General features: G+C 40.4%; 1 protein-coding gene across 2 annotated transcripts in view; it reads right to left on the bottom strand.

Moving 5' to 3' along the window:
- Window positions 1-11,738: 11,738 nt before the first annotated feature.
- Window positions 11,739-25,637, bottom strand: part of NKD1 (NKD inhibitor of WNT signaling pathway 1) — a 108,684-nt gene continuing 94,785 nt past the window's right edge. For both annotated transcript variants that reach the window (XM_052686190.1, XM_052686189.1), the window contains 3 exons: window positions 24,806-24,890; window positions 19,354-19,484; window positions 11,739-18,634 (listed from right to left, as the gene is read on the bottom strand). In XM_052686190.1, the coding sequence (XP_052542150.1) occupies window positions 18,060-18,634; window positions 19,354-19,484; window positions 24,806-24,890 (791 nt within the window). In that variant the 3' untranslated portion in view covers window positions 11,739-18,059. The remainder of the gene's footprint in view (window positions 18,635-19,353; window positions 19,485-24,805; window positions 24,891-25,637) is intronic.

Below are 25,637 nucleotides of genomic sequence, written 5' to 3'. Positions count from 1 at the left end.
GGTTACAAAGAGTTTTGGGCAGCTCTGAATAATATGTTTTCATAATCAGAAATGTCATTCTGTGTTTGTGTTCATTTCTTCCCCACCTTCAAAGTGCTAATAAGTATTATTTCATTACAATTATTCCCCATTAACCGATGAAAAGACCGGTAAGAATTTAAGTGTCCTGACCAAAGCTGTGACATTTTGCCTCCTGTTTCCCTGTATCCCTATGGATATTCATTCCTCATCTATCATACACCAATGATCCAGTCACCTCTATCTGACACTATTTGTCTCTAATTGACACTTTGCTTCATTTAAGTCAGTGCACGATTTCTGCTAGTTTTGAGACATGAGGCACCACAAAGCAACCACCACAAACTTCTCAGATACGCCGTGCTGCTTTGTAGTCCCTCTGTGCTGCTTTTCCTGGCACTGACTGCGAACTTTCTGAAAATTACACATTATCACATTAAGCACAGTGGGTGGCACATTTATGACTGTTGAGTAAAAGCCTTTCTTACAAAACAACAAGGATTTTTACAGAATTCCTGTCTTGGTTGTCCTGGTTCCCCACTTTAAAAAAATCCCACTTTTTCCTTAATCTCTTAAACTTGGGTTAAGCAGAGTTTTAAGGTTTGCAGAGCTGTTCTCCAGCTGAGTGTTTCCTTTTAGATATGCACACCTCCTTGTTGGACATTCATTATCAAACCTTGTGTTTGCCTTTTATCTACAAGTCCTCTTCAGTGTTCAGCATAAACTACATGGACACCTTGCAGATTGACATTTCTTCATTCATGCTTTACCTTAAACAGCATGTGAAGACATCAAAGAAAGGAGCCGACTTTGATGTTACAAAATGAAAAACGCCTCATGATTTGCCAAGACCAGGGGAACTTGTAGTTTGCTCTTTTTCCCTTAAAGAAATACTACTGCTTTCCCCATGAATATGTGGAAATCTTTGCCTTTTTCACCAAACTTGTATAAACATTTTGTTCCCAGTGAGAAAACAAGCTTGTTGTCTTGTCTTGTTCCTGTCCATCAAATGCAGGTCCCAGTACCTAAGTGATGGCGGTGTAAGGAGCTCATACTTTATTTAAGAGCTTGTTTCACACCTGTGAGTTGTATGTGCTCCAGGCACTGTGACCCCCAGCATCACATCACTACTGCTGATAACAGTGTATGCACTGAGTTTTTCACTCCAAGGCCACAGAGAGGGACTTAGAAAAGCCTGGTCATTCCCATGCTGTAGCTGAAGAAATCGTACAGCAAAAGGTGTTACTGGGGTCAGCCAGGAGAGAAAATAGCCAACACCCAAACAAGGCAGCCCCATTCTCACAAGAATGCCAACCCAGCAGGTCACTCTGGTCCCAGAATGAAAGAGAATGGTGCCCGGTACATGAACAGACACAGAAGTGTCATCAGCCAGTCGGACCGTGTCAGAAGGCGCTGTGCTTCGCAACAGGGAAGAATTGATTTGGTTTGTTATATACATTCCTATTGTTTTGAATACTATCCAAAAAGGTTTTCTTTCTTGCTTTATTTCAGTGCTTGAAGAGCTTCTCTGTCCTTATAAGAATAGTAGAAATGTGCATAATTAGTCCAAGGCTAGAGAATAGAGACATTCAAAATGAACATTTGCTATTGATTTCCCAGACTGCAGTGGAACTGAGAAGAATATCATGAGACGGAAAGATATGTAATTAAATGTGATTTGTTAGAATGCTGCCTAGCTAGGTCATTGCATATGCATTATTTGACTGCCTTGCTTCAGTGCAAAGCTCCCGCTCCTCTCCCCAGCACAAACCCTTTGATTAACTGGGCTCCCTGCTCTGGTGGAAGGGGCCAGCCCTTCTGTTGTTTCGCTGCCGGCAGCGTTGCTGTGCTACTTCTTTAAGACTCTTCATCAGATGCGGTTTGTCAGGAACATGCTCAGACTGTAAGTCAGAATTGAGCTCGTTTGCTTTGATGTGCATTTGTAATGTGCCTACTCCAAAAGGAGGGGGATGAAAACTTTGGTCACACTGTTAATCTGCAGGAACTGCGTTTCAAGTGAGTGGCTGTGAGCACTCTGCACATGCTGTAGTGTCGGCCTCTCCTTTCAGACAGAACTTCATCAATAACTGGTGCCAACACACCAACATACGTAAAACATTTACCATTATAGATTCAGTAGAACTGTGCTTAGCCCAAACCTGCTGCAGACATGCCTTTCATTTTCAGTGTAGGGTCTGAAATTTTCCAAAACAAGATGCCTAAATACTTCATTTCCTGCCACATCCTGCTTAAAGACCAGCACAGATCATTTGACCATTTGACTCCAACATTATAGATTCTGATCTCAAGGGTTTTGTCCTTGAGCAAGTGTTTTACGTGCCAAGGAAGTGTGAAGGGGAAAGAGTTACACTTCCTTGAAGGTCCACTTGAATGACTGTGAGAAGAGAGCCAAAGTGGTAATCAGATCGCTATGAGATCATACTGAAAGCAGCCATGCCTATTTCACAGAGCCTTCTGATGTTGCAGGGGCCTGTAAAACATTTAATCACCGGAGTTCCAATAAGTTGAGATTTGTTGTGAGCACTGTAGAGAGCACTCGCCTTAGATAAAACGCTGCCTGGTAATGCTCTTACAGCTACATGAGCCAGAATGCAATCGAATATCCATGGTGATTTAGCCTTGCATCGTCATCCCAGTGAGGGGGATGCAGGATTTCCACAGCTACATAGCAGTGGATTAATGTAACCGCTCATTACAATTCATGGGAGGCCTGATCCAGCTTCTGTTGAAGGCAAAGTAAAGATTTCTTGGCAGTTGGGGCAGGGGTTTTGTGTCACACTCTGCAGATGCCCTTGCTAGCTCAGAGCTCCCCCAGGGCCTGCGGTCACCAAGGAGGAACCCACATGGCAGTCGGTGTGCTCTGGTTGCCCCACAGAGGACAGCTGATTGTAATCCTGTCAGACAGCCAGGCATAGGTACAGAAAGGTTTAATAGCTAAACCTTGTCTGCCTTGCTTTTCTTTTATGTAAACCTGTGAAGATCTGACTGACCTAGAAAACTAAGTTTGGCAGGAGCCGTGTTGTTGTCCACTTCTGAAAGAAGTGAATGAGTTGGTTTTTGAAGATGGCTCCACAAATACAGACGTGGTTGTGTGTGGATGAAACCAAAGAGGCTTAGCGCACCACATACCATCCAATCTGACTCAAAGTTTGCAGAGAGGCAAGAGAAATTCTCATTAGCCAATATCCATTAAACAGCAAACAGGTTAATCTTGCACCAAACAAACCTTTCATTAGGCCTCGCTTTTAAGAAAGCTTCACTAATGTACGGTTTGCAGCCGACTTTGAAAGATGCAGAAACCAAGCTAAAAGTGGGCCAAGATTAAAGAGCAAATTACTCCCACGGGTCAATCCAAATGACCCCTTCCAGTTTCTTGTAAACATCTAAACCTGTAGACTGTCTAAAGCCCTTGTAACACTGGAGACATCTAAAGGTTGTTTCTATCCCTCAAGTGGTTAAAAGAAAACAAACATCTGAGCCCATTTTATGCTACATTTTCTAGCTTTGCTACCACTAGCAAGCAGAAGAACAAACATGTTTATTGGTACCAAGGCTAAAAGATGGTTCAGCAAAGGGTGTGTTGTGTTATTTTTGCCCTCACAGACAAAAATATATATATATATATTTTAAAAAATGAAAGAGACTTATAATGTTTATAAAAATGTGTCTTTTTGTAGTGTGGTTGAGAACTTTTGACAACCAAATAGGAAAAGTTACCCACTGGTAATTACCTACTGGGCCATGAGAGCCAACCAAATAAAACTGACACCCCTGAGCAAAGAGCACTGAGATCTCAGAGGCGGCTCTTGAAATACTCTAGGTTTGAAAACAGTAGCCTGAGAGCACCAGTCCTTTCCTCTTGGCTGACGAGTACTTGCTGAAGAATGGAAGAGGTTTTCCAGCAGATATTTTGAGTGTCAGGGAAAAAAAAATAACCCATGAATTAATGTGGATTTTGAGGAGAGTGATATTGCCTAAAAATACCATTGTTAGTACAGGATTTTTTTTTTTTTTTTGACAGATTTGACAGATTTATGCAGCACCTCTGACAGTATGAAGTTGTGTGTATGACTTAACCTTTTTATTTCTGCCTTTTGGAGTTCATTCTCTGTCACTGTTGCCCTCTGCATTCAACTCTTCTGTAGACTCAATGCTTCTGACACTCATTGTTATTCTGCTCTGTGCTTTCAACATTATCCCAGTGAGATTCCCTCCCTGTCAAAGCACTGACTTAGTCTACCTCAGAGGACTTTCTGTTGATCTCTAAGACACGTATGAATCCTTCTGGTTTCACTATTGTTATTAGTTGGCTAAAAATGCCAAGATTCAAATGCTTAAAAGAAAAATACTCACAAGCTTCTTTATATCACTTATATGACAATAATATAAATACCACAATTTAGTGCTCTGTTGTGCATTACTGAGAATTATTCGCACTCACACTCTCTTCCTTTCACCTCGCTTGTATGCACCCCAACACCTTTTCCAGGCTGCCTATGGGATGTTGTCTAAGAGTACTGTATAAAGGCACAAGGACTAACTAGCAAAATGCTGCATGGTCTCTTTGATGTCCAGGCCAAACACTGAAAAGCACATTATCTATAAGCCATATTTGTCCTCCTTTCTTCTTGAACCCAAAACAAACCCTGGTCAAGTCACAGATCACTATAAATATTCCCACTAGGCATTAGCCTATTCTTAAAGAAATAGTTGTCAGTTCCAACTTAGCTGCAGGAAACCCTTTCTAGTTTTGTCACAGCTGTGTAGCAGGAGAGTAGAGATGGAAAGCAAATGGAAGCAGATCAGTTTCCCAAGCAGCAGTTATGCCCATTTAAGATGCTATACCCAGCCCAAACTATTCCTCTGGCTGCAGCAGCACATTTCTGGGCCAGTATCCACATGTCCAGCAACTTGCCCAGACTGAACTAGTCTTATTTCTAGGCATGGCTTCAGCCAGCACCAGGATTTCTGGGTTGCAGCTTTTACTCCTCCTGCACCCGTGCAGCCTCTGGCAGCCAAAAGCCATGGCAGAAGCACCTCACTGCAGCACAGCCTACTGCAGCCTCCCCACAGGCCCTGAAATCCCACAATACAGCCAAGAACAAAAGCAGAAGGCTAAATACTGTGCAGTCAATAAGAGTAAACAGAATAATCAGAATTACAGCAGTCATCATCAGGCTGTCACCCAGACTGAGGAACTGGGAGTTCTGGAAGGTCAGGACCACCTGTTTGCTGAGGGCCCCAAGACAGCTCTGAGGAGTCTGGGAAAGCAACTTCTCAGTGCTGAAGGCTCTATTCCATCCCTTAAATGCACACAGCACTGGCTGCTGTGAAAACTGTAATGCTACAACAAAGTACCTGCCTGCATTGCCTATCTTGGTAATACTTACTTGGTGCAGATTGTGGACCTCTGTGAGGCATCACCATCTCATTTCATAAACAAATCAGTTCATTACTAGCCTACTCAGCTGTATCACAAAGCTGGAGACTCTGGTTAAGGACAGTGGCCAGTTCCCTCCACAGCAGCAGATAGCAAGCATTACACAATGGTAACCCAACTACTTCTATCCAATCTTTTCAGCCTCCCTGAAACCTTCCAGAAAGCAATGGGTGCATTGCTCTCCTTGCTTGGCATAACAGATGTTGTACATTGCACCACTGTAACATCAAACTCATTTGTCTGCCCACAGCTGCACATATTGTTGCAGTTAAGGGAGAAAAACAATTCTTGTTCTGTTAGAGTCTTAAGATGTGCTATTACACTTTTAACTATTACACCTCTCCATCTAAAAATATCTCCTACAGACAAGTCTCCTTACCTGAGGAGCTCAGAAGCAGAAACCAGAAGTGTAAGCACCTTCAGCAACAATTAAAAAATAAAAAAGAAAAAAAAAAAAATCAATCTATCACAAGTGGCCCATTCCTCATATTAGAGCTGATCGTTTTACTGCTAATTAAACTACCACTATATCATACAAAATGATTAAAGACTTAACTGAGTCTAACCTTCACCACTAGAGATAGGAAAGTAACAGCAAATCACAATGAAATACATGAGCAATTTAGGTTCTTACTGTAAAGAATAGCTGTCATTTTATTAATCAACAACATAGCAGTTGTCTTGACAACCTATTCTGTATGTTACAGAGAGGCCTGACAGCTTACAGGGCATTGGGTCTGCTGTGCATGAAGATGAAGCTTTGTTGATTCATAATTCCCTCAAGGAGCTCATAATTGTGGATTGCAGTGTTAAACAAGTGCAGACTAAGCACTTAGATCCCAAAGAATAAAAAGTGGGACTGTTAAAAGATTAAAGCAGGAACACTTTACAAAGAAAGGTCACAATAAAAAAAGTGTATCTCATCATCATCAGATAATCAAGTTAATTACTGCTGATCAGGCATGAAATAGCTACAATTGATACTACCTTCAGAAAACTCAAGTTTTCAGCTGGAAGATTAAATCTAGAATTAAAGTAGGGTTAATTTTAAATCCGAGAGTTCACAGGAAGCTGTACTGGAAGAAAAGAAAACCTGAAGTCAGCCCAGTACTTCTAATTGAAGCAGTTTAGAAATGCAAACTTAGAGCTGACTGTTATGCTTAGAGGAAAGAAAGCAGCTCTTCACACTGAGCATTTTCATCTTTCAATCTCTGAGCATAATTACAAGCAGAGAACTCACACCTGTCACAGCCCTTCAGCTTTACAGCCTGCTGCAGAGCTATAGTTGAACCAAGACTTTCTCTTGAACATCCTTGAGCAGTTTGTGGGATTGCCTCACAAAGTGCCCTCCTGCCTCCTCTCAGTGCCTGAGAGACTTTGAAACACCACAAGTTCATTTTCCTCGAGGAAGATGATTTGCAGTTGAAGCTTTTTAAATTACTGTCATCCTTAGAATAATCTTCTACTCAGACCTCTGAAAGAAGGGAGTTTTTATCTAGTCTATGTCAAAGGTTATCAGAGAAACAAACCAGGTAGGAAGTGCTCACTGACCCAGCAAGAGTCAGCTGGGCCTCCTGAAGGAAGATGGAAATGGCTGAAAGACATCAGAGAAGGGAAAAACAAAAACCAAGGTTCATATCACCAGGAGGTGGCTCAGAGCATGCCACCTCCATCCCCCTTAGGGTGGAAACATCTTACATCATGGCTAGCCAGAAAAAGAAGTTCAAGCTGGAACACCGTGCAGCATTTGCCATGGGGGTGGTATTAAGAGAGAGGATGTGGATGAGAGCGAGGTTCGAGGGATTCCCTGGCAACCACGGGGAACGACAAATCATCTGGTTATTTTCATCAAAGTGATAGAAACGGAGTTGATCAAAACAAGCAGAAGGTACTGTTCTGTTTGGTCTGCACACGTTGTACGCTGCCACTTGGGAACTTAATTAGTCTGCATGCTTTCTGCTTCTGTCTTTAGTCTGATGGCATACAGCTGTTCGGCATCGCTGCCTCCTGTGCTCTCCCTGCTGTCGGGGCAGCCCTGCGGAGGGCGCTGTCCGGCCTCCCTCAGCCCGCCGCCGGGGGGAGCGCTGCTGCTGCGGCCGGACAGTTTCATTACCTGATTAATTAACCTGACCGCATCTAGGAAAGGTGTCTAAAGGCGGGGCCTTTGTTTGTTGCCTGAGATAGGTTAGGCCCAGGTGGTTTTCAAATGATGAAGTGAATTGATTTTTGCATGGATTACATGCTTCGTTGTTGATTGTGGCAAGGAGGTCGGTCTGTCTGTGTTACCAGTAGGAACCGACTGCTGTGCAGGACAAACCCTGGAGCCACGTGGTGCTGCTACCACCAGGTCTCCTCTGCTGCAAAACTCAGTCAAAATGCTTAAAAAACCCCATCGTCCTGACTGCAACCATACCTGTGTGATGAGGGAAGAAGTGCGCTGCAGCAGCTCCTCCTCAGCTTGCATCTCAAGGCGGTGGCAGGGCAGAGCTGCTGCGCCCTGTGGGGTCCCATAGGCTGTGCTGGAACAAACATGGCTGAGGGCTGCACGGAACCTTCCAGAACCCGCTAGGGCTGCCCTAGGAAACGTTCCTTCCTTCTGGAACCTGCTAGGGCAGCCCAAGGAAAACTTTCCAGAAGCAAACTGCTGCACAAGACACCTCATCTTGGGGTTGGGTTTAGGTCAGAGAGATTGGAGCAGGGATCACGGCCTTTTCGGTGTCTCTGCTGCCAGCACAGTGGCTGACAGAGTGCCTCTGAAATGCCCTCCCTCTGCAAAGGCACTGAGGCCCACCCAGAGTGAGGAAAACCCACTGAACTGTCGGTGTGCTGAGGATTTCCACTGAGTGCAGGTTATGAAAGCTGATGAACTGGACAGACTGGAGGGGTCGTGCTGCGTGCTGCCCTGTGAGGTGTGTGGAACAGCAATCAGGAAATACAAAGAAGGTGCATCCAAAGGAGGAGGAGAGGCCTGGATGTGAACCACATTGCAAAGGTTTGAAAGGAAAACGGACAGGAGTGGGTTTAAGACACATCTTGAATCTTTGTGCTGCAAAGACTATCTTTGCTTTTATTTAAATTCATTTCCTCTGAAAGGTATTTGTGGCATTCATCTGGAGCAGCAATGCTAGTCCTTATTTCAAGGTATCAAGGCCTGGCACTTTCCCCAGAAAATCTCTTGCCGTGATTTATTGCTGAGTGTCTGGAGAAGCCGGTGAGCAAAATTGTGCAAGGATTTGGAAGATGGGAGAAAAAATCCAGGGCTGAGATGAGGAGGGTTCCATGGCCTGCTCAGACAGCAGAGCAGGGACCTCCTGGGGTTGCCAGCCAAAGCCCAGCTTGAGCTGTGTCTCAGCTAAGGGACATGAGCTCCCACTTCTGGTTGCCTACAGCACCCAACACTCAGATCTGAAGTTACAGCTCAGAGAGAAATAGAAAATGGGCTTTATAGGCTGAGGCTGACAAGAGGCGAAGGGAATGCACCTCTGCAGCATGTGCAATAATGAGATTCTTCAAAATGCCTGTGCCAGTGTGTTTCTTGCACAGAATGTAACAGCCTTGCACTTTGAAGGGGAACATGTATATCTCCCAGCTGGAATGCAGGCAGCATCCCCAGGTCCAGCAGCAAGTCACTGGCTCAGAGAAAAAATGATTTTTTCTCTGCAGTTAAAAAGTTCTACTCCCAAGATTTACCATGCCTCCAAAAAAGTATCCTCCAACGCATGTTTCCTCCCCATTATTTTTTGTCTCTTGTAATCACTTCTCTCATATCCTAGAAATTCCTGTTTTACACGTCAGGTGCTGTGTATCATGCCTCACTCATGAGTTTTACATTCCTATGACATGGCAGACTTTGATACAATTACAGCCTGGTTACACATCTTAATTTATGTTACTATACTGCTGTAGTGATATTGGAGACAAATGTTTAATTCACAGAACCTCGGTTTCAAATTGCAGTCCCTGAATGCAAACAGCAGACTTCAATATTTTTTCATCAATTTCTTAGTTCATAAAAATCAATTTTTGTAGAGTTTTTACACTGTACATAAAAGACTGTGGCATCAATTAGCCTTAATTCTTTTTTTTTTCTTTTTTGGAAACCTCTTTGTAGAAAAATCTCATATTTCAGCAATTTGCATTATCCACACAATCTGCTTTGAAGTTCTAAGTTATGGTAAGAAAAGGATCCACTTATCTGCACATAAAAAATGTTCAAAGCTTATAAATTCCCTGAAACAGATGTACATTATCATTGGATTTGCCTTTCTCTCTTTGCTGTTGCATGGCTAATAGAGTTTCATGTGCCCCCTCACATCCTCCCCATTTAGCATCTTTTCTCTACAGAAGCATGCACCCTACTGTGCCAATCCACACTTCAAAGATTTCTGTCTATCTATTAGAAACAAAGCACAAAGTGAGAACATATGGCCCCTTTTAAATTTCCCACATTTAAGTCAATATCGTTTCTTTTCTCCTTTGGCAAAGAAACATAATAAGGTTTATCTTCTCCCTTCCTAAATCTGCTGGCTCTCTCAAACTGCTTGTGCCAATTCAGCAGTTACTTTGCAGCATCAGACTTGGCAGCACATATGAAAACAAAATCTCTAATTTTTTAAATTGCTTTTATTTCTCCAGATCAAGAAGATTCATTTAAATGATGAAAAAGGACAAAATGTAACTGCACACTTTCAGATAAGTGGATTTTAAACCCATGAAAGGGCACAGCAGAGTCTTGTTCAAGTTCCTTTCATAGTGACATCTTTCCAAGCATTTCCTAAAGGATGGAAGAGCATTTTGGAATCCGAGGCCATACTGAGTATGAGCATTCACTTCTCACATGTCCCAGAGCATCCACAGAAACCCTCTATTATGGCATTAATGGGAGTAGTTAGGCAGTAACAAGATGCTGCGGCCTCTCTTAAGGAAAAGGAATAGTTACTTGCCTCAGAATCACTTCAGTTCTTCAGTTTCCTCTGCTGAAGTCACAGACATAGAGAAAGTAGCTCTTGTGTGCCTGGAAGCAGAAATTTCTGGCCATTTATTCCATCCTCAAGGAGATGGCTAACAGGACAAGCAGACTTAGCTCACAGTGAGTTTCTGGACATTAAAAACAGCGCCTACATAAAAAAAAGCTCCAAGTTAACTTCTTTAGCTCACATTAGAAAGATCAGCAACCACATAAGTAGTATCCTGTGAATGCTGCCTACCTAATTTGTGATTTAATTATAAAGGATTAGGTTGCAGGTATGATGTTTTTAGCAGGACGAGAAATGAAAGTCTTGCCCTGCTCCTGGAAACACTGTGGTTTACTGCTTTAATTCATCGTCTCTAGCTAAGATGACTCCAAGTTTCATACTCCTAAACTGTCAACTTTGTAATCTTTAATTGATTTTAGCATCCATTTATTGGACCAGGAAAATCCTTATAAAAACCTATCCTTGATCAGTGCAAGCTGTGAGTGCCCCAGGGCCCCGATTCTAAGAAGGCATAAATTGAAGTACCTCTGTTTACATCTGCCAATCCAGTTAAGCAGCACAAAGTTTCCATTGAAACTCACAGAAGTTACACGTGCAGAGCCATTGAGGGATATGGCCTTAACAGATGGCATGGCCAAACGGCAAGGAGTGTGATTAAAGACATCAAAAGTAAAAAATATTCCCTGAGAAGGCTGTAAAGAGAGAGGAGGAATGTGAGCCCCACAGTGCTGTTTTTTGCTTCCCTTCATACTTTTGCACTTACTGGAAACTCCAAGTCTCTTTAATTGAGCTTTTCCTCCCTTCCACTCCTTGTAGGGTGAGGGGGTTAATTGCTGCAGACTGAAACATTGCAGTTTTCATTCTCCTGCTTACTACTGGCACGATGAGTGTGCAGGAATGCCTTGGGCATGCAGTGCACAGATGTGCATGCAGCAGTTGGAGCAAGGGTGGAATAAATACCTCCAGCCTCTATGGCCATGGGTGTCTGTAAAGCGCTTTATCTGTGACTTTAAATATCAGCACTGGCCAAGTGAGACCTTAATGCTAATTGCCATGGCATTTCACTGTTTATCTTAGTTGAACTAGCATTACCAGTCCTGGTTGTTAACAACCTCAAGTGGCACTTTATTCATCTATCAACAGTCTTATCCTGTGAACAAGCAAGCAAAGAACTATAAACACCCACTCCAAAGTCACTTTGCAGGTTTAAACTAAAGCCCTTGGAAAAAGGCCTTTCACAGAACTCCAGTGAGAACAGACAAAATACAAGCTTCAAAACAACATTTTAATCTACAAAGTTTTATTTGTCTTTTTAAACTTGTAAACCATAAAAAGAGCTTATCAAATATCTGAAATTAGTACAAGAAAAAATGATGACTTATATAGCAAACTGCATTTGAAGGTCCAAATTCAAAGACATGCATGGGGTTCTCCTGGTTTCCATTTGTGAAGCTAGAGACAAATTTGGCCCAGTTAATTAGGTGTTTTATTAAAAAATTCACAAAGCCTAATGTGCTTCACTGAACAAATAGAGCAGAATGGGAACGATTAAGTGCACGAATAAGCACTCAGCACCAGAGGATCTGAACCCGGTTTTCATTCGTAAAGTACAGGCTAACCAAAATAGCACATCTCTTAGCTAGGAGCAATTACAGGCTTGCTTTGCCTTCATGGACTAGGCACTCAAAGGAAGACACCAACTCCACTTCCTAAGCACTTTGCAAAACAAAACATACAAAGACTCAGAAAGCACAGTGCACATAATTATCAATACTCCTGATATTGTTAGATTAATTCCTGCCCATTTCCAAATTTATAAAGCCCCTTAACACTGTCTTCAACATTCTTGTGAAACTCCTGGAACTGTCTACTCTCCAGACCCTGAAATACCAGGCCAACGAGACAATTAGTGTGATCCAGTCTGCAGTTTCTTGTGACATCAGGATTAGACTTGGTGTCAGTAGACTTCCAAGGCAAAGTTAGTGCTTCGCAGTTAGAAAACATGGTAGACATGGAAGCTTTGGGCAACGTTTAACCAACTTGTTTGTAATCAAGAAGAGAAGGATCTGATGCTCTAATTCAAGGTGAATACTAAAGAATATAAAAAACATCTATAGAAGAAAAACCTCAGGTAATGCAAAAACCTCCCTCGACTTGGACTGGTACTCAGGAACCCAGGGCAGAGTTTCTCATTCTGCCATGCCAATGAGCCCCAGTGACTATCCACAACTTTCCTGCTTTGTGCCTCCCACTGCACACTGGAGATGGACCTCTTCTAGAAAGTCTTTCAAGTTTCCCCTGTGAAATCTATTCTATGAGCTATTATTGCTGTTTTGTGAGCAAAAATGTACCACAAGAGATTCATAAAAGTAGTATGAATGTAGCTTCTACATACAGTATTTTTTTCCTGCCTCCTTGCGGTTTTTTCCTCCACTGGTAGACCGTCCTTTGCTATTCTCACACTTCACAAATCTTTCCATCCTTCCTTTGTCACTCCTTCTTCACAGCTCTAAACCTCACAGTAATCCATATGGATAGTCCTTAAGTCCTGCTATTTTAAAACAAAGAAATTAGAAGAACTCATCCATATCATTTCTATCACTTTAGCTCAGTAGGATTGAATTGTCTAGAATTATATAGAAATACAGAAGTAAATTAACTCATCACTGAAAACCTCTCTATTTAATAACTAGCATCCAAACTGCAAATAAGATGCAGTATAATGCCTACTGAATAATTTCAATAGAATGTTATTTGCTTTTCTAAGTCTGTTTCTTTTAGCCCATTTTTAGCACATTTTAAATGTATACAAGTAAAAAAAGATCCTAAACCTCCCTCTTCCAAGTCAAATCAACCAAACAGTTGCTAAGTATGTGAAGAAAATAAATAATTATGTGATAAATTGTGGGTGGTTTTGCAGCTAAGTGCATGAGAGAAGAAATCTTCTTCCAGAAGTTATGCAGAAAACCAAGGCCAATTTTTATTTCATGGATTGTCTAACAAGTTTCTGCTTGGTAGATTAAAAAAAAAAAAAAAGCAGTCTGATAATGAACATGATGCTGAATACAAGTTAGTTCCCACTGAAACCGTACATCATGTTTGGAAATGTATTTTCAGATTTTGATGAATTGCATCAAGGTAATTAAAGGTGAGAGCTGATTAGCTGACATGTTTCCAAACATGAACATTCTTGCCTACACTCCAGGCAAAAATTATGTTAAATGTTTTTGCAGATTTTCTAGCACGATGAATTTTCCCAAGTGTAACTGTGCCCCAAGGGGCCTAACTTTCTTGTTAATTGGAATACAAATGAAATCTGTCACTCAATAATTGAGGTACACAACGACATGTGAAGAACAGTAAGCATTCATCATATCTATATAATTATGTGGCAACACTTAGACTGTTGAGCAAACACAGTAGTTACCCATTAGTAAGAGATCACCTCTGCCAGTGTATGTTCTGGGGCATTCACTGACTTCTGACAGAGGATACCTTTTCGTACAAACACATACATATCACTTCCTCTAAGTTACTTCTCCAGCTGTATTTGCTGTTCTGTGCTCATGGTGACTAGGGTAGGAAGGCAGCCAGAGGGGTCAAAGATAACGTGGCTTGCAGGGTTTGCCTGAAGTGGGTGGTCTGCTGCTACATCAGGAGAGCCTGTACTTCAACCATGGGCAGAACTGGGTCTTAGTTTCTGTTAGTGAATAAATGATGGGTGGATGTCTGAAAGACATTTGGAAGTGCTTTATGATACGAATATAAAGCACAGCACTTCTGCTCATTTTAATCAACTTACCAGCTTGATCTCTTATACGTCTCTATTTAATATCAGCTATTACAAAACCATCAGCAGTAAGATGCATAAAAAGTAAATACTGAAATCACTGCCTGCACATTAAACCTACAGTACTGGAATGAAATTATGGGCACCCTGAAGCCAGTGACAATCTGGTAGTTTTACCAGAGATTTCACTGGGACAGAGATTTTACTTTGCTACCCTTAGCTTTGTTCACTTTGCATGAGGTACTCTTGAAGTTGTGGGAAGAGCTTAGCAATCCTTATTTTAGAAAGCTTGGTTTTCTCAAAATTCTAAGTAGCAGAGCAAAATTTTTCAGCTGAAATGTTCATTAGCAAGCAGAGCAAATTTGGGGATTGCCTTCATTTTGCTGAATTGTTTTACTTAAAAATAGAAAAAAGTGAGGGAAAAGGCTGCTGTTTTTGTTCGAAATCACTTAATGCCATTCCATTTTATTTTCAAATAGTAACAACTAAATACTAAACTCTATTTTTTTCTCCTTGGAAATTAAATGTTTTGTTTGACCAGAAACTAAACTCTTTTAATTTTAGATTTGGCCACAGTTTTAACCCCTCTCACTCAAATTATAATTTTTTAAGGTTTTCAGAATTAAAACCAACCTGAGAAATCAGTTACATGACCCAGCTCTAATAGTAGGGGACAAGAAATTTAATTTTTAAAGTTAGCACTTTAATTATAAAGCCAAAGCATAGCAAGTCCATACCTCATGATCTGATCCTATTCCCAAAAACGTTAATGCAAGCTCTTTCATCAGTGAGATCTGCAAGCACTGACAGCAATTGCAATAAGCTCCTGAAATCCACGAGAAGAAGAAGGAAATATACTTTCTGAACTAGTAAAACTTTAATGAACAGGGGGTTCTCTTGGCACAGTTTTTGCTGTTAAATAAATAAAGCATTTAGTCAAAACCATCTATATTTACTATACAAAATACTGAAAAGCAAACGTTTTAAAAGATACGGAAAGTTCGGGTTCTGTGAAAAGAAACTGTGCTACATGTTACTCACACTTAATGCACATAACACAACTGCAGAACAGTATTTAGATACTGCATGTTCATACATGGCCGGTGTAAAGTTTTAGCATGGGGATGCCACGTTATTAGCAGATTGTATTTCACAGGATCTAAACAAGGCAGAATGTGTCTTTTGAATCTCCAAATATAAAACACCAACCAAATTAAAGCAAGGCTGTATTCAGTGGCCAAGTTGTGTTACATTCCAAAGCTCACTTGCACAGCTAGTACTGCACACTTCTCATTCAGATGGAATTTTGTTGTTGGCGCTGTTATCTTTTCAAGCAAAGTTATCTTTGAGTGAGCGGGCTTTTATGCCCCTTTGCAGCCCTTTCTTAGAAAAACCTACAGCTCTGAGAGCATTCTAGTTTTCCAGAACATTTTCTGGTTTTTAGCAATGGTCTGCACTAGAAAAATTGACAAGGAAATAACTCTCACCTCCCAGTCTTTCTGACATACGTCCCACTGAAAAGAGAACAGCTTTAAGTATGTTTTCAAAACAAATAGCATGGCATCCCTCCTTGGATGGAATGTACACATGTGTGTTTGCATGCGGTATAACGTAAGTCACTCGAATACATCAGACTTTGTTAACACTATAATATAAATAAGCTTATTCCTTCTACTAGACATATAAATGCCTTTTTTTTGCAGTCCATAATTATATATACATTGAAAAGAATGATATACAAGCAGCAAAAAAGGCTTAGACTAGAACAACTCAGTGGTAACTAACCAAATTTGTGGCCTTTTCACGTTTTCAATACAGAGAGTTCTGAATATAAATATTTTTGGACTTTAGGAATTTAAAAAATAAACAGAACAGTATAGTTGTCACACAGATCAAACACATTTTCAAAACATTTTTTTAGATTTAACAGAATACACTGTTGACAGCTTAAAAAAAAAAAAAAAAGCATTTTTTTTTAAAGAGGACAAGAAGCCCAAACTATTGCTGATTCAGGGAGACAAAAGATGGACTTATTTACCAAGAAGCAGCGATCCTACTCCCATTCCAAAAGAAGGCAAAGCCTTCAACTTTTTATGTAAAAGCTGACGTCTCTGCGTTCTGAGGAAGGGCGACATCCCTCTAAATGTGGTCAGCAGTTCTGGTCAGCACTCCTTTTTGGACTGATCAACTCCAGTCAGTGAAAAGATAATCATGAAGGGCTTATAGCAATGTGGGATAGTTACATTTTACAATATATACTATAGACAAAATACCACAACATTTAAAATAATTAAAACCAAAAGCAAATATGTTTGATAGAACAGTTATATTTTTATGTGAGGAGTTCCCTACTTCGAAGTACCAAAAGCAATGTAGGTGATTTTCAGTCACTTTCTACCTGCAAAACAGTGAACTTTATAAAACCCAACCGAATGTATTATAAAGCTGGGCCCCACAGAAAGTAAATCTTGACTGCACTGACCTTTTTTTCCACTTTTACAATTTGCTTTTGACTCAAATTTCTCAGCAGCCAGTATGGTCTTCTGAGCATGGTCTCATTCTCCCTCATAGAAAGGAAGCTCTTTGATATGAAAAAAGTAGAAGAGGCCAGAATGACTGTGAAAGATCTTTTTTTACATGTTGAATTGTCTCTAAAATGGGAGAATCACAAATTGCTAGGTGCTGCAGAAATTTAAATTGGAGGCGCCTATGAAAATGCCATGTTACGTTTTATAATGTCACTGTTACTGAAAAAAATCATAATGTTAATACTCAAACCACAGATCTCTAAAACACAACAAAATGTACCTGAGAGTGTGCATATTTATATATATATATTTATATTTATATCTTATATATATTTGCCAACATTTAAAGTGAGAAAGTATATTTTCCTCAATTCTTTCTCAAAACAAAGAACTGTGGATTTAAACAAAACAAAAACCCCAAATAATCCCTCTGCTTCCCAAACCCCCATCAATTATACTTATGGCCCAAGCACTAATGTTTAGTGATGGTTTTGAGAACACCATTTCACATCCTCCTCTTTTCAAATGGTTATCCCAGACAGAATGGAGAGTAAGCAAGAGAAAAAAAAAGTGTATTTAAATACTACTCAGTACATAACAAACTGTATTTGTGTCAGTGAAGAATCTCAAAGAAAATAAAGTGTAAGTTGTACAGATGTAGCTCTGTTGACAAGTATAGCTAATATTTCCATGTAATTAAGATAATTTGAAAGGATGTGAACACAAACAGGCTACACCAACGCAGTATATTAAAATTCCCCCTGTAGCACATTACAATCAATAAAAAGAAAATAAAATCTGAATAATACTAGAGGTAGCAGCTGTTTGTATTTTCTGTTATTCTGAGCATCTCTGGAGTCCAAAACTTCGAACATTGCTCCCCTGATAAAAGGCTTGTGTGCGATCAGCCGACATACAGCAAGCAGACTGGTAAGCTAGATGTCTGCAATAGTGTTTGAAGTATCTTTCCTTCTACAATGGAAGTAGTACTTGTAAAGAAGTGCGTTGACGACCTGCATTAAATCACAGCTCAAAAAGCTATGGCTGTTTGCTGTTTTACAAGCCACTTTAAAATAAAAATCCACAAGTTGTTTAAGTAAGCTATGCAGTTCCACAACATATAAATAGGGTGAGTTTCAAGAGTTCCATATAACCTCTAAAATAAATGCTAGCTGAATATTAATGGAGTAACAATAATATTAATCAGTAATGCCTTGGTTCTGGTGTCACAAGAACGTGCTTCCTTCATATGGGATGATTCCTGGAGGATGTTGGTGGGATCTGTTTTATGTCTGATAGAAGTGATGGTAGTGGTGGTGGTGCTCGTGGTGGTGGTGGTGTTCATGTCTCTGTATCATTTGTCCAACTTGACCTTCATATAGAATGACTGTTGGCAGGTCTCTCACATGTTCCTTTTCTACAACTGTCCCTGGAGACTGGAAGGTTTTGCACATTTGGTGATTCTCCTTTGCTCTCTGCTTATGCTTCTTGTGAACCTGCTGAGACTGCAAGGGGAGATAAGGAAGATTCTGGCCCATCCGTGCACTTGGGGAGGCCATTGGCATGGCCCCTGCTTGAAAAGGTTTATTTCTTACTGCCCTTCCAGAATGCACAGGAGCAACATTTTTACCCTGGGCCTTGGGAGATCTCACAAAGTGCTTGTTTGAGTCCTGGTTCCGGAGCCTCTGTTGGATTTCTGCAATCTTGGCATAAGAACTCTCAGCCAGATTGATGTGGCTTGGATCCACCACTTGAGATTTCCTATGGTGGGCATGGAAGGTTTCAGGTTCGTGGGAACGGGATCTAGTTTGACTCACAACTCTGCTTGGTGGGTCATGTTTTTGAACTGCTGGAGGAGAACCTAGAGAATAACAAGCTGGATTAGTCATCTAGTATTTCAGAGTTTTAATTAGTAACATACAGTTGGCAGGGATAGCATTATCAGCAGAGTGAATTTTTCCTAAGGAAGTAAATGCAATTATAACTGTCTAGTTTAACTGCATTTAATAATTTTGAGTGGTAAATAATACACACACATATATCTTCATATGTAAACATATATTCCATTATATGTATTTAAAAGTTATTGCATTTCATTCTCTTCCATTCATCTATTTGAAATGCACCAAAATAACTATGAGCAGAACAGTAAGAACTTGACAGAGGGCAGGGGGAAGAGAGGAAATCCAAATTACTTTAACTGGGGAACCGAAAGCAAAATTCCAGATATGAACCCATATTCTCTGATTTTTTGGTCTGTAATGAGTACAAAAAAAACTTCCAAGTATATGCTGGTATCATCTTGAGAATGACCTCTACTATCCAAAAATCAATCCTCACCTCATCCATAGACTAAACTTAATAGTTCAGATACAAAGATTATTCTCCTAGGCTCACCTCCAAGTTTACCTACACAAACAAGTACTTCAAAGCAGGCTTGCAGCACATTAACCACTCCATTGTGATTCCACCTTGCAGCATTCGTGCAATTTTTTCCTTCAAAATTCCTTTCCCCTGATGTGGAACATTCAACTAAAGGAAGAAAAGACCAAAAGCTTGCAACATAAACTACCAAATTACCTGGCCCAAACTTTGATGTGTAGTTTTCTATTCCTGCAAGATCCAAATAGTGGTTTCTCCTTTCAATGTTCTCATCAACACAATGACGATAGCACTCACTTTGCTCTGGATTGTTCTCACTCTGGTGATATCTGTCAGCAGAAAGCAAAATTACAATTCAGCAGAAGTTCTTTATTGTTGTTATCACCATCTGCAAATCAACAACTAATGGCCTCTTTGAAGTGACAGGAGCGGCTCACAAAGAAACAACAAATGCTTGAAATTCTGGGTGACCAGATTTGCTAAGTTGATAGGCTTGAACTGGCTGTTCTTTCCTCTAATATAAATTGACCCAGATGTTGCAAAGCAAAGGAGGCTTTCCAATTGCATCACACATACAAAACCAAATAAAAATGCTTCAGGGATTTATTACATTCTATCTTAGAGCCAAACCATTCAACTGATTCTCTAATCTGGACATGCCTGCTGTTCGATTCACCTCTGTCCCCACCACTGTTAGGAAGTGTGAGCACTGGGGGAAGCCTTGTGTCAAATACACACTTGTGTATCTGCTTCAGAAAGACAAGCAGCAGGTGTTGTAACTAGAGAGAATCTGGGGAGAAGAGGTGTTGGTAGGACACCTGGAGATAACTGCTGCTTTCCAAAACACAAATAATAGGGTCAGATCAGCCACTGGCTCCAGAATCTCAACTCCTTTTCCTGCTCAGCTTTGCAATTTTATTTATAGCAGAACTATTTCCTGTGAATGAATATCTGAAATACCATTCATTTATGAGTCAGAAAAGAAGTCAGCTAGAGATTTATAGTTGTCCAAAAATTTAATTTCAGCAGTTTAAGTGGATGTTTGCAGATATGAGCAATGTATCTTCAATATAACAAATAGGACAAGAACTGCCTGTCATTCAGATACTTCACTTCAAAGACCACAAGATGCTCTGCTTTTTCATATACTCCATGTGACTGCAGTGATGTCAGCCTAAGACTGGAATTTGTTCTTGCATCTTATATGAATTGCTAAGTATAGGTTCCATTCTATATGGTAGCAAGTACTCAGTTTCCAGATTTCCAGGCGTTACTGGAAAATGCTCTTTGGCATGAACTGCTTTCCTGGTCTAGGGTCACACTATTCAAGACATTACAGAACTGAGTTCCTAGTGTCTGTGTCATACAGAGGTCTTCAGGTTCTTTGGTGAATGTCATAAGACTTGACCTACCTGGAAAATAATTTGGTAGAGGTAGAGTCTCCTGAATGAAGGAGAGCCTTCCTGGAAAGCAGCTAAGCTGTAAAGACTGAGTCAGCTTTGAATTTCAGAAGTGACATGTGGTACTGTCAAAAAAGAGGGAATGTCCAGATGCTCTTTATTTTTCTAGATAGGTTGCCAGCTAGGTACCCTACCTGCAAAGACACCTTAAAGGTTGTTACTCTTTAGCAAATCAACTTAAGAGATCTCTGGGGTAGAACTTGGCTAACTGATGTTGCCAGGTTGTCTATAGAAACTATCAGCACAACACAATACAAGCAGTGAAGACAGTGCACAATCAACCCTCAAAAAAACACTGTTGGGTTTGATCCAGCACATTAAGTAACGTTGCACACAGCACTGTCTGTTGAAAACAGAATTAACAGAGAACCTGTTTTTTTTTTTCTTGTAATAAATTCCATCTCTCATCAAGATATTGAAGAAAAGCTATGCCAGTACTGCCACAGCCCTCCATTCTAATAGCTTTCTTGCATGCAAGATGGTGTTCAGCAATACAAATATACACAGCAAAGCAATTATACAGTGATGAGAGATGTGCTTCACTGTCAGAGAGAACTAAAAGTACGTCTGAGAATGGAGCCATCTGGCACCCAGCCGCACTGTGCTCTTCTGCTTGTGTATGGGAATATCCAGGCATGCATCAAGCATGCATCACACACAGTGTAACAATACACATTTCTGCTACTGATAAAGAGGGTAGATTTCAGCTGGATATAAAGAAAGTCTTCCACAGTGAGGGTGGTGAGGCACTGGAACAAGTTGCCTGGAGATGTGGTGAAAGCCTCATCCCTGGAGACTTTCAAGGCCAAGCTGCACCAGGCTCTCAGCAATCTGATCTAACCGTGGATGTCCCTGTTCACTGCAGGGGAGCTGGACTACATCATCTTTAAATGTCCCTTCCAACTAAGGATTCTGTGATTCTATGATATATATTTGTTTTTAATAAAAAAAGGCATCTATTTAAGAATTGTGGAGTGTATGAAAGCTCTGTCTAAAATTCCCACACTGTACTGTCATTCTAATGGTAAGTATACAGCAACACAGTGGGTAAATGGAATAGAGTGGTGACAGAGTTCTGGGCAGAAAAATGCAGAGACATTTCCTGAAAGCCACACTCCCAGATAACATACAGCTTAGAGCAGCCAGGGATAAATCAAGCAGGGAAGAAAGAGTGAGAGAGATTGTGCATCCATAGTAAAATTAAGATGTTTAGAGGCTGGTGTGCATCATATTTTCCATGTTGCACTAAACCAAAGCAGGGTGGCATCAGGATATCCAACTCACACAGCTGCCTGCCAGCTCTCCTCCACCACCATTTTCTAACCTCGCATGCCAGGCAAGCTAGCTATGAATGTAGTTGCTTGATCTTGATACTTGCATCAGCCCTACGGGTGAAAACTTCTGCCTGTAGCTTCCAGCAGTTGAAAAATCTAACCCATTTATCTCCCACCTTCAGGATAAAAACATTCCTATCTTGAATATTAATCACATCTTGCCTAGAATTCCTAAGTGACTGAATTTGTGAAATGTGTGCACCTCTCACAAGTTCTCATTGCTGCTCTTGAGGGGAAGCTCCAGTGCTAATATCATGAGACAGTGATGAGGCTCAGCTTTCCTGACAGCAATTTAGCCAGAGTGCACCAATACCAATGCAGCACACACAGTGGCCAGACTCTTTGTCCTGTCGACATTTGATGAGATGGAACGAAAACTGTCAGACGTTGACAGTTGCCTGATGCTGCTCCACAAAGGTACACATTTGTGCACTCTAGGAAGCCTCCTACCACAAGGATGAGAAAGACAAATGCAGCAGGGCCAAGCATCTACCCTAATATTTGATGCCTATGGATATGAATGAAAAGAGTGCCATTCCTAAAACATTTCCAAAAACAGGACTTTAAAGGTGGATAAGAGAGGGACTTGAAACTGAACAATGACTTTTGCAATAGATTATCAAAGAGTCCATTAAGTTTAAAGAGCAAATCTTTGTCAGTGGAAACCTAGGGATCACTTTTAGACCAGTAAGCAAAAACTTTCTGTTTACACTCAGTGCTCTTTATTTCATGAAAGATCTTGTACAGAGTTACTAACAGAAGTCATCTTTAATTCTGAAATTTAATCCAGCTGCCATTCACACAATGGAATAGCTCATTAACATTTTTACTCTGCCCAGAAAAGGGAGGCACATTTTTGTTGTCATTTTTTAATAAAATTGAATGCTCTTTCTTCTGATAAATTTATCAACTCAATACTTTTTTTTTTTATAAATATCCCTAAATCTAAGGAATGCCAGAATTGATTTTTATTTTGCAGCGGAAGAAACAAATACAAATGCAATATGATTACTATGGCATTTCTGTAAATATTCTTGTCTTCCTTAGCATGAAGTAGAAAGTCCTAAATGAAACTGATACTATACACTGAAATGACCTATTTGGAGCAACAGATCACACTAAAATGCATCAGAATCATCTGCATTTGTTTTATTTTCCTACCCATTAAAATACCCAGTTCAGAAAAGGAATAGCACACCTACATTTGACTGAGAGACAAACATTTTTCCTAGCTGTAAAAAATTTAATGCTTGAAAAATACATTGCAAATGACTAGCATATACTGTGAAATTCAGTGCCAGAAAGAAGTCACAACAACAGGGAGACAGATATTCTTGCCAGCCTTGCAAAAGGCATGATTACACATTTTCAGAAGAAAAAACCTGCTCAGGACTGGCATCCAAAATAATACTGTACATTCTGTTAGGAAAGAACTAAAAGTCCTTTTTTTGTCTGATCTCTAGATGGCTGCAAGTGTACCCACAGCTGTTCAAAAAAGAAACTACTGTGCTTGTGCTCTACTGGAAATGGATGCATTCTGGGGAAACGGCTTTAAACTAAAAGAGGTTAGATTTAAGTCAGATGTTAGAAAGACATTTTTTACTCAGAGGGTGGTGAGGAGGAATAGGCTGCTCAGAGAGGTTGTGGATACCCCATCTCTGGTGGCACTCAAGACGAGGCTGAAGGGATTTTGAGCAGCCTGAACTAGCGCATGGCAGGGGGCTGGAACTGGATAATCTTTAAGGTCCTCTCCAACCCAAGCCATTCTGTGATTCTGTGTAAGTAATGCAGGCTGGATTCCATTGAAAAACAACAGGCATTTTTTCAAACAGGCATTTTTTCAAGTAGTGAAATGTTTTCTGAATTTCATGAATTAAAAAAAAAGAAAAAAGGAATGAAATGGAATGGTCCTAGTTTTCCTTCAAGATTACAATAAATGTATTGGTTCTAAGTCAGCAGGCTAATTCTTACACAAGTGATACTTAATAACTAATTCCTTAAAGGAGCACCTGATATGGAAGTGGGGAAGCAGGGTTTGTGGCAAGTGGGAGTCAGCAGAGACAGCTACTCTGCTAAGAATGCTGAGATGAATTTTCCTCTACTGACTGCACAAACATACTCTGTCAGCAGGGCTGAGCCACACACAGCTGCTGTAACCAGAACTACTGCAGCAGAAGGGAGCATGAAGCTAGCAGCATGCTGGAAGCTCTGATGGTGCATACCCAGTAGGACATGCCCTATGAAGACTGCTTTCTGCATAGCTGAGTCTGTCTGCTCTTCAGCCACGAGCTCCATTTTCCCCTCATTCTGCACAACATTTCAGTGCCAGCTCAAAGCTGCTTCCTTCAGGAGGAAAGGCAGTAGAAGTGGTTATGATCCACTGAGCAAGAATGAGTCAAAAAAGCCTGGATCTAATTGAACTGACCAGTGAAAAAGATGGGCTGAAAGGAGAACGGGGACAGGCAGGAGCTGGCATCTATGAAGATGAAAAGATTTCAGGACACTTTTAGCCAGAAGGCTGTATTGTATTGCTTAAAATTCACTAATAGGTACAGTATCTGCAGATAGCATCTAGAGAGACATTACATGTCCTCTGTGGAGCAGGCAGAAGAAAAAACAAGAAAAGAACTTTTCCACTTAAAAGAAACCTAAAATGTAATCAAAACTTTGTTGCTGCTTTTTTGTACAAAGTATTCACACATTGAAACTATCAGCTGCCTGTTCCAGGGAGAAAAAACACTCTAATGCTGCTGCTTTAATATTTTTAAATCAATAAATAAATACAAATTCATCAATAGTTGAAGATCCCTCAAAGCCACCCAGTTCCTCTCAGAAGGCTCATTTCTTTTCCCTTACCTGAGAGAAGCTCGTTGCTTCTTTTCAGAGCTTCTTAACTCTTCATTGGCTTTGCTTTCAGCCCTATGCCTTGCACTCTGCAAATCTGCCAGCAAGAAAAAAGACATTATTCTCACATTGCTGTCCTTCCTAATCAGTATAACTAACATGCTACATGGCAAATACAATTTTTCTAGTTCGTAGATCAAGATGTGATGCATCATTTCATAAAGCCTTCTTGCAAGTGCTTTTGCCCACAGGACATATTTTAAGCAGACATAACCTTGGCTGTAGGACATTAGTCAGGGTTGGGCTGAGGGCCATTTGGTTGGTTAAATGGAGCCACATTCACACTGATAAACTTGTCCCTCAGGAGGGCTTGGTAGTTTGGATTTCAATCTTGCACTAATGCATGACAAAGCTTTCCAGCAGTGCAAATTTTCTTACGTATGCACTTGGCTGAGTAGACGTCTATATTAAAATCAAGATATCAAGGCTCTTATCCTGGATAAGGTGCCCCACATTTTCTACTGAAGTATTACACAAAACACTGTAAGAATTTTAATTTAGTACTACTTAACCTACTGAAGCAATTACGTTCATACAGCTATTATTAGAGTGAATCTAAGGTGAACAATCCATCGTAGTATAAGCCATTTTATAACAGCATGCTCCTCCAGTATTGAAAAAATGTGTGCAATTTTTACACATTGACTCACAAAGTTCGGTTACGCTTAACTGTTTATTTTTATACAGCAACAGTGATAGGTACTTGCAAAAAGACTTTTTATCCACACCTATTTTCACACAAACTGAACACTGTAATAATAGCATAGTTAGAGTGGCATAAATA

Source organism: Tympanuchus pallidicinctus, unplaced genomic scaffold (genome assembly GCF_026119805.1).
Source record: "Tympanuchus pallidicinctus isolate F22 unplaced genomic scaffold, pur_lepc_1.0 scaffold22, whole genome shotgun sequence".
Lineage (NCBI taxonomy): Eukaryota > Metazoa > Chordata > Aves > Galliformes > Phasianidae > Tympanuchus > Tympanuchus pallidicinctus.
This window is presented reverse-complemented; position numbering and strand designations above follow the sequence as displayed.